Source organism: Thamnophis sirtalis, unplaced genomic scaffold (genome assembly GCF_051295495.1).
Source record: "Thamnophis sirtalis isolate CommonGarterSnake01/CBP01778 unplaced genomic scaffold, rThaSir2_p1.2 scaffold_4, whole genome shotgun sequence".
Lineage (NCBI taxonomy): Eukaryota > Metazoa > Chordata > Lepidosauria > Squamata > Natricidae > Thamnophis > Thamnophis sirtalis.
In genome coordinates this window covers 101,161,512-101,170,857 of record NW_028261384.1, presented here as the reverse complement: position 1 = coordinate 101,170,857, position 9,346 = coordinate 101,161,512, and the positions used below count along the sequence as shown (strand labels likewise).

Genomic DNA, 9,346 nt, shown 5'->3' with positions numbered 1-9,346 from the left:
TGGATTATATTTCTGAAAGAAGAATTGTAATTATAACATATTTGAGGCACCCATTCCTGCTTTATATTTAGCACTTTAAACTGGACTAGTTGCAAGCTAGTAGTTTATGTGGCATAATTTTTAATATTCATAATTCTGTGAATCAAATGATAGCAGCAGGAAGAGAATGCCTTCTTTCCTCTCCTTAAGCTATACCCAACTGCCTGTATCCCTTGCTGGATGACAAACCTTTGGTGGAGAAGATTGTAGGATCTAGGAAAAGGAAACCAACAAATGGAAAATCTGCAAATTGATGAAGAGTTTGTTCGTCGGGCTACGGATGCTGTAACTGGACCTTATGTTCCCTGCAAAACAGGCATTTTCCTGTTGAGCCAGAATTAAGATATTCTTTATACCAGGAAACGACACTCAGGAAGTTGATTCAAACCAAGCACTTTCCATTAACGTCCTCTTTCTTGCATTCCCCTTCCCCCCTCCAATTCCTATCCTGCTTTTTTCGCTATGGTTTAATATGGAACCCAGAGCCCCGGAAGAATTTTCTTACCTAATGATTAGCCTTCTGGGCTTGCTTCTCCCAGCCTTTAAAGAACCGCTTTCCCCCAACTGGAACAGGACTCAAAATAATTATTTGATTTTTTTCCTGGAGTTTCTTAAATCCTTACTCAAATAACCCTTTAAAACCTTCCTTCCCCACCACCCCTTCGACTTCTAAAGCATTGACTGGATTTGATAAACGACCCTGATTTTTATTTGGGCTTTAAACCTGAAAAAAAATATTTATAACTTCTTCTCCATGACAGCAATTTGCCGTCTCTTTTTAATAGGCCAGCTTTCTAAAGGGAGTAGGGTGCAGGGTGGGGCGGGAAGGATAAATTGACACTTGGCATTAGTTTTATATTGCAAAGAGACGGGAGAGGAAAAAAGAAAATTATTCTCCATGGACCCTTCCATTCTGCCAATTACAGGGCCCTCATCCCTGATAGCAAGCCTTCCCACTGAGGACATGCTCATGAGAAGTCCCCTGGTAGCATTCACATGATGTTACTGTTCCTAATTCTTGTGCTGGACAAGGGTATCGTCAATGGCATCCACAGGTCTGGGAGCACAAGCTTCCCAAGGCTTTCACTGGCTTTAAAGAGCCACTTTGCACCTGAAGCTTTTAGTAATCCTTGGTTAGGAAATAATGAAGAAAGAAACGAGGAAACAATTTTTCCCACCAAAAGCCTGTGATTTGTAATGCAGGAAACCTAATTTGATCGGGATTTAAAGACCGGACTACACTGCAAAACCTGAAGTTAACTCTTGTTAACTGTCATTAATGAGGGAATGACACCCCCCCCCCCAATTATTATACATGTTTTCTAGGCAAATATTTTCTCTCATAAAATGCATTTTTTTATTTTTTAAAAAATGTAAAAGACTCTAATCCTTCCCCAGGTTTAATTTAAATTTTTCTCACTTGGTATGTCTTTCTTGATTTTCTTTCCTTGAATCCTTCATTTATTTCATTGTGTACGGACATCATTAGAATAGCCTCTGTGACACCTTCTGTCTACAGTATATTATATGAAGATAAATCTCTCTGAGAGGTTGGTCTCCTTGTCCTTCACTTCCTGAAAGAAACTACAAAAATAAATGGGAGTTCTGATGCTCCCTCCAATCACATATTCAATATTGGCACTCCGTTTATATAGCCTTTTGGTGGACTCCAATGCCTTTCCACTACCCAGTCCTCCCATTCTTCCCTTTTCTCAGTTCTGAGACATGAGCGTCTTTCATTTCTAGAGTTCATAAATGGGTAATTACGGACTTTCTTTTCCAAGGGAATCTCCTCCTTTGGCCCACGTGTATTGACAAAGAGGAAGAAGCTCAACCACTCTGGGATGCTGAATATAATGGAAAGCCAAGGCAGCAACATTTATTTACTTGTTAGCACATGGAAGACAAGAGTAACTTGCAGGCTGACGCCTACAGTCATTTGTTACTTGTCAGGATATTTACTGGCTGTACAGCCCAGGGGGAAAGCACCAGAGGTTGAAGTAGGCCAAAAGTTCATTTAAGAGCCAGATTCGCAACTCTGAGGATTTGGCTCTGACCAACATTTATCCCGAAGGTAAATGAAAAGGTGAAGTTTCTGTCTGCTCAACGAAAACAGCTCGTTTTCCTTTGCTTCCTAAAGCAATAAGCACCTATTTCAAAACACCTATTTTATTTACTTGCCATAAAAGAAAAGAAGGGATTCTTTGCTCTTCCTCTTGTGCAAAACAGGATTAAGAAATGGTGGCTCTGAAAGTGGCCTTTGGGAGTTGTTTGCTTGTCTTTATTTAAGTGTGAAGAATGATTTGCAACAATTAAAATTCCTCCCTCCCAATAACAGACAAATCAAAGTCCAGCATCTACAAGCTTTTTATTGAATAAAAAAATAGAAGGGGATTGCAAATGATATCAGGGGATAGAGATGGAAAATGGATGGCTAGTCAGAGCAAATAAATAACTAATAGATGGATAGGGTAGATCGAATTTCAATTTCATTTGCCTTTCTCTCCCCTTTCAACAAAACACAATTGTGTTTCTAACTTTATTTCACAACTCATTAGAATGTTGATTGAATTAAATTGCTCTTAAGAACTCTGCTTCTAGACACAAAGGCGATATGCAAAGCAAAGCTATTTGGATTTTTTTTTAAGAGAAAGCAAAAGACATTTTAAGCAAACCCCATAAATGTTTAAGTATCTCTTCAGTGATTATTTTTTAATGAGGAAAAGGAACATTTTCTATCATAAAGAAGTCTTCAATACCTTTTACTCTCTTTCTCACACACACATTTCTTTCTCTGTTAGGTGAGTCCCTTATAGCAGAAATGGAGTGAAAGCTCTTTTTGTTTCAGTGAAGGAGAAAAGTTCTGATGATTTTTGTCACCGTCTTTTCTAACACATAGAATAGACTTTGAATAGTTTTAACTTTCCTCTTCTTTTCTTCCTCCCCCAACCTCTTTTCTATCACTTCCTTTTTCTACCCCTCTTCCAAAGTCTTTGAGGGAAAACCCTTTTGACGTATCCATGTTGTTAATCAGATCGATGGGGAAAAGTTTGATTGAAGTCCCTTTGTCATGCAAATGCCAAGGACTTGATGGATGATGGCAGATATCTGACAAACTTTGGGAGGCATTTGCTCATTGGGCTTGAAGGGAACCACGTGTTACCACGTGGTTTAGATCCCCTTCCACCCCACCACCACCTTCTCCCATCCCCCATTCTGAAGCTTCAGGAAGGAGGGGGGGGGGTTTAAGTCAGGAGATCCATAGATGGGAAGGGTGGTTCTCTTCATCTCTCTCTCTCTCTCTCTCCCCTTTTCCCCCCTGGTTAACTTTGACATACTATCTAAAGGTTGTAGGGCAGAAGGAATCCCCATAAAACAGGGCAACCCTCTTCCATCATTGGCAAAGGAACAATACCTAGAATGAACTTCTTTTTAGACTATGCAATTTGTAACCGTGGGATGAGCGCCTACCCGCCCAAGGAGTACCAGCACCTCGACCAAGGGACCACTTCCTACCCAGCTTGCTCAGGTACCACTCCAGCCTGTGACAGCTATCAGTCAGATGGGCGCTTTGGGGTGATAGGGGTGGGTGCTACTGGGTCCAATGCCCACCACCAACAGGGCTATCCTCCTCCTCTTCCTCACAGCCCAGCTAGCCTTGGTATCTCCTTCACCAGTCCTTCTCATCAAGGAGGAGGAGGGGGATACGCAAACTCAGGTTGCAACCTCAGCTTCACCAACCCTCAGTTCTACCATGACTCCCCAGAGACGGATGGAGCTTACTTTCAGACCTCGGCCTATCCTGCCAGCTTGGCTGCAGCTTCCTCCCATTCCTCTTCCCATCTAGTGGGAAGTATACCTGATGCTTTTTGTGCAGCCACCCCGGGCCAATTCCAACCACACCAATATGGTTCTGATCAGGGGAGCTACTTGCAAGGGGCTTTGGGCAATCTTTCCCCACCTCTATCTGAGAACAAAGAGCCGAGAGCTTGCCGGGCCCATCCTTCTCCCATGGCTGCTGCTGCTGTTGCTGCTGCTGCTGCTGCTGCCACTGCTACCACCAGCCAGACCTTCGACTGGATGAAAGTGAAAAGGAATCCTCCCAGAACAGGTAAATCTCTAACACACCTGGACACCCAGAGAGATGAGTGTATGCTCATATTGCTGCCTTGCCAGGATCCTATTAAAAAGGGAAAGGGGTGGGGGAAAAGGAAGCAAGTAGGAATGGGGCTTCTGCACTGGCTCAAGATTCCTTCATCTACCTCTCACTACAGACTCCAGAGACACCTTCTGAGTTGGCTACTGTTGAAAAGAGAATCTGCTCCTGGAAAGCAGGAGTGTCACTCCATCATTAACCTTGGTCTGAGAAGGCAAATCATAAGATGGAGGGAGGGGTGGTAGGAAGGAAGGAAAGAAGGAGGAAAGAAGGAAGCAAGGCCAGATTGAGAATAATTGAGATGGGAAAGACCTCTCTCTTTGCAGAATTGCCAAATGGAAAAATAGAAGGCCAGACTCATTTGGTGACTGTGCAATTGACAGTTTCAGAAGTAATTGGATCAAAATGTAGGAAGAGAAAAATGGAAGTATAATGATACATGTGAACTTACAAAAAAATAGGTGAAAGAGTTCCAGAAACTATGGTGCTGCGATGGGGCAGCTAGTGCCATTGTATTATTTATTTTGTAATATGATAGGTAAGGCAGAAAAAAATAATACTTCCCAATGCTGTTGAATCAATTTTAAAAAATCCAGGTAGACTAGAGCAACTGCAAGCAAATAATAGGTGCTTTGTAGAATTCTCAACATTTCTTGACAATTCTGCCTCAGGCTTATAACAGTGGAAGTCGCCCCATCCACCTCCACCCCCCCCCAAAAAAGCAAAACAAAATGAGGCAGAAGTTTGTCTAATCTTGATTTAGAGTTTGAGAAATGGACAGTTTTAGAACATACAGGAGCCACAACAGCTCATAGCTTTTCTTTTCTTTGATTCTGCTTCCATATTTTGATCCATGGTTATTCAAAGAGATGTGGGCACTGGGGAGATTTAGTTTGTCTTATATTTCCTAGTGAAAATTAGAGGTCTTTTTATTCACAAGAACAGAATCCTTGCCCTAGATGGGCCCAGCCCTGATGAAGGAAACCACCTTTTTACCACTGTTAACCAGGGATTAAGAACCAGAAAAAAGCATTCCCATGAAACAGATGAACATACATGCAGAAGAATGTTTATGGAAAACCAACCCAATTAAGATTTTACTGGGTGATTATTATTTGAATAGGATCCTCTAATAGGAGTTGGTTGAGATTAATTTTTATGCAATTGCCTTCATCATTTGGGTTGCTTTTTGAATCCTTCAAAAGCCATATACTAAACAGTGATTCCCCCCACCCTCAATGAATTGGGTTTATTTTAGACCTTAGTCCTGCCTAGAGTTGGTCCAGATTATTATTTTTCATCTTATCCAATTTTCATCAGCTCCAGGGAAAATAAATCGGAGCAGAACTAACGTCCCTCAATTCAGAAATTGGGATTGAAGTTAAAAAAGACCCTGGTTTGTACAGAATATGTTGAAACAGTTTGAGTGAGGTAGCCATGACATTAAAAGTGAATTCACACATAAGTCAGTGCAATTTATTTTGTATTGATATTGTAATGGCTTATGTAAACTCTGGGTTTTTAAAGACTTGTTACATGGCTTATTGCTATGTAGAAATCTAATCATAGATTAGATATTGGACCATCAACTACCAGTAAAGTGGAGTTTCTTTCCCAATATTTTTAGTATATAATAAGGCTGGTGGGAAATGTCTTTCTGAAATGACACAACATACTGTTGCCTCAGCATGAAACGGATGAAATCTTATCACAGCAGGATTTAGGAGAAAAACTTTTAAACAGAGGCAGAAGTTTCTTTCAAGGCTAAACATTTCAGAGTGTCTTTTCCCAGGGGGTTAAAAAGACTAGTGTTTTGGGGATGAAGGTTTTATCAGCCTGATCTGAGATTTTTTTAAACTTTGTTTTCCAATGTTTTCCTGGATCAGGTTATTTCCCTACTTATTCCAAATCAGATTGACAGAGGACTTGATCTAGAATACAAATAACCTTTTGTGCCTAAACCCTGCAGGAATTCTTGTATAAATATAAAGATCAGATCAGAGCACAATATGTAACATAAAGATCAGAGGAGAATCTTTCCTAAACCTAGAATTGGGAACTGAAAAATCTTAATGGGGAGTGAATGGATTGCCATGAAAGCTAAGCCCCCATTTCTGAAAGGCTCAAACTATGTCCAGAATATATAGAGACACCTTTTCAAGTTGATGCCCTCCAAGATGTGTTGTATCACAATTTCCATGCCATCTTGAAAGTACAATATAATACATCTAAAGATTACGGCCAGGAATTACTAAGGTAAAGTAAAAGGTGCCACTCAACATCTTCAAAGGGCTGGACTTTTGTGAGGCACACACCTGCTTTTATCTAGGTTTATACCAGAGATTAATTAATATCAGCTGATTGCTGGTTTATTTTGGAAATAATTCTAACCAATGGTTTGATTGTTTCCTTCTCCGTTTCTGGCTCATCCCAGCAGCGAAAGTGACTGACTATGGATTAGCCGTCCATGCCAGCACGATCCGGACCAATTTCACCACCAAACAACTGACGGAGCTGGAGAAAGAGTTTCACTTCAGCAGGTATCTCACTCGAGCCAGGCGAGTGGAGATCGCTGCTACTTTGGAGTTGAACGAGACTCAGGTAAAAATCTGGTTCCAGAATCGGAGGATGAAACAGAAGAAGAGGGAAAAGGAAGGAATGGCTGGTTCCCATCCCATTGCCGCGGCGGCTTTCCGCGACTCTGCCAAGGAAAGCAGCGAGGCTGCGTCGTCGGACAGATCCAGCGGGCCCTCCACCCCCGAAACTTCTCCGAGCTCGGTGTCCTCTTGAAGGGGAAGGAGGGCTAGTTAGGTCGAGTCCTGCCCACTGAAGTAACCTCCCCTTTCAAACAGGCAGCTGCTCGGTTTGTAAAGTGAATGGATTGTCCTAAGCTTATAGGCACAAAAGACAAACCCACCCGAAAGAACCACGAACACAAGCGCATATAATATCTATGCACACGCGCCCCTCTTGTGAAATAGAAACGCGTATTTTCGAATGTAGAGCTACAGGAACTTTTGCACAATTTTTTTTCTAGATACTCAAGTGTTAGTTACAATTATACAAACGACTTCCAACAGGATTGCTCATAAAATGTAGATTTTGAAGTTCTCTCCCCTTAAGCTTGTGTTTCTACGCCTTTGTTGTCAGATTCGTGTATTACCAGTATATGTTTCTTTGTTACTTCAAGCTTCAGAGTAGCACGAATGTGAATGTAATCTCCACATCACTAGAATATCAGCAAGGCAAATCCTCATTTCCTTCCTTCCCTCCTTCCTTTTTTAAAACACGAGATGGAAGAGGGACCTAGATAAAGCTATCTCCAAAGCTTTAAACCTTTCTCTCTTCTATGTCTTGCTATGCTCTTTTTTTATTTCTCATTCTCATAAGGACCGGAAAGATCTATATTTTAAAGGCTAGTTTACTACATCTAACATCTCAGGGACAATTCTTTTCCTTCCTCCATCTACTCCCTGAAAGTTAAGAGATACACTTTCAGTAGTAGGAAATTTAGAGGGGAGGGAGGGAATAACATATTTTTTTCATAAAGAGCCTAGAGATTTTAATTACAGAGGTAAGATTATTTTTGTCTGTCTGCTTTCCTGTTTGTTTTATATCCTTACTAGTCTTACAGTGAGTAGTTTTTTTTTTAATCTACTCACTATTGTAATTAAAAAAAACAACTAGTTTTTTTTTTTAAATAGAGATGTATAGTAAGAGAAAAGAAACAAGAGGCCTTGGAGAAATACTTTTCCTTCCACCCAACTTCAATTTTGCATTAGAAGAAGATACCTCTGCATCTTGACTATTGCTCATCTACATTAATTTTTGGCTGAAATTGCTTTTATGTATTAGCTAGTCCATACTGGCTGTGGGAATGAAAAAGTATGTGTTGTTTTTGATTTACCTTTGAAGCCAACACCAAAGTTCTAAATTCACAACCATCATTACATGATTGTGGGAATATGCCTGAATTCCCTATTTGTTTTAGGTATCTCACCTCTTCTAAGGTGGGTTTTAAGATAAAACGAAGGAAAAGGCAAATGTTAATTTGGATTAATTTAGAAATATGCAAACCTATAAAACTCACAGATTTCTCAACCAGCCATTGAAAAACTTCCTTCCAAGGAGCCTGAGGGTATAATGCAGGAAGGAGGGGAGAAGGGGGAAGAAAACCTTAAATCTGCAGGTGTGCATGCCAGTCCTACGGACTGAATAGAGGCAAGACTTACAGCATCATTGATGCTGACTCCCAATTAACCAATGAGTCATAATGCCTGGGACTTCTTGGATGTCATATCCCAACACATGTAGAGAGCACTAAATTTTTTTTACAGAAATTAACCATTTTGGAGAAGATATGCTTCAGGTTTTGGGTTTTGGAACCCAAATGTTGAAGTCTGTTTAAATCCATCAACAGCCAAATAAAATAAGACGAAACCTTCAAATTCTAAACATTCTTATTAGGGAAGTTAATTCCTTCCTTTGGACTTCATTTACTTTAGTAAAAAAAAAAAACGCCAAAGAATTGGATTGAAATAACTCAGTGAATCCATTTCAACCTGAAAGGAGACTCCAGTAAATTCCTTTGATATGCAAATAATTTCAAGGGGGGGGGAATCCCAAAATATATTTTCTTCTCTCCTGATATTCAGTCCAAATCTTTGTATATTTAAGCTACTCCCATTTCCTTCAATGCTTATTCAGATGACTAGAGCCTTGCATCACTAAGCATGTCAGCTGTGAAGGAAGCCTCACTGAGTTTAACAGGATTGAAGTATTAGAGAGAGTGTATCTAGGACTGCATCCTTATTGCTAGTGTATTCATGTGTGTGGGAAGGTGGGAGTGTTCTTCCAAACTGATGGCCAAAAGGATGAAGGATATGCCCACCTTGGAGAACATATTTTGACCTGTAAAGATGCTTTACAATCTATCAGCCTGTGAAACAGCCTGCTGCACAAACAGATCAAGGGTTAGAGAGATGCATGTATAAAGCAAGGAAGGGTTTCTCCAGAGAAGCAGTAGCTATCTAGTTCACGTTCAGATGCTCACTATTGGAAGAGAATTGTTTTACTTGATGTATTAAATTGGAAAACAATTGAATTGTATTTGTTAGTCATATCTAATTTTAGTATAAATATGGCTCCAAC

At 40.3% G+C, this 9,346-nt stretch overlaps 1 protein-coding gene across 1 annotated transcript; it reads left to right on the top strand.

The window, feature by feature from the left end:
* Positions 1 to 3,459: 3,459 nt before the first annotated feature.
* HOXB1 (homeobox B1) lies at positions 3,460 to 6,985 on the top strand. Its single transcript, XM_014061995.2, has 2 exons — positions 3,460 to 4,150; positions 6,633 to 6,985. Exons 1-2 carry the CDS (start codon positions 3,460 to 3,462, stop codon positions 6,983 to 6,985), a joined length of 1,044 nt encoding a protein of 347 aa, XP_013917470.2.
* The last annotated feature ends 2,361 nt before the right edge of the window (positions 6,986 to 9,346 follow it).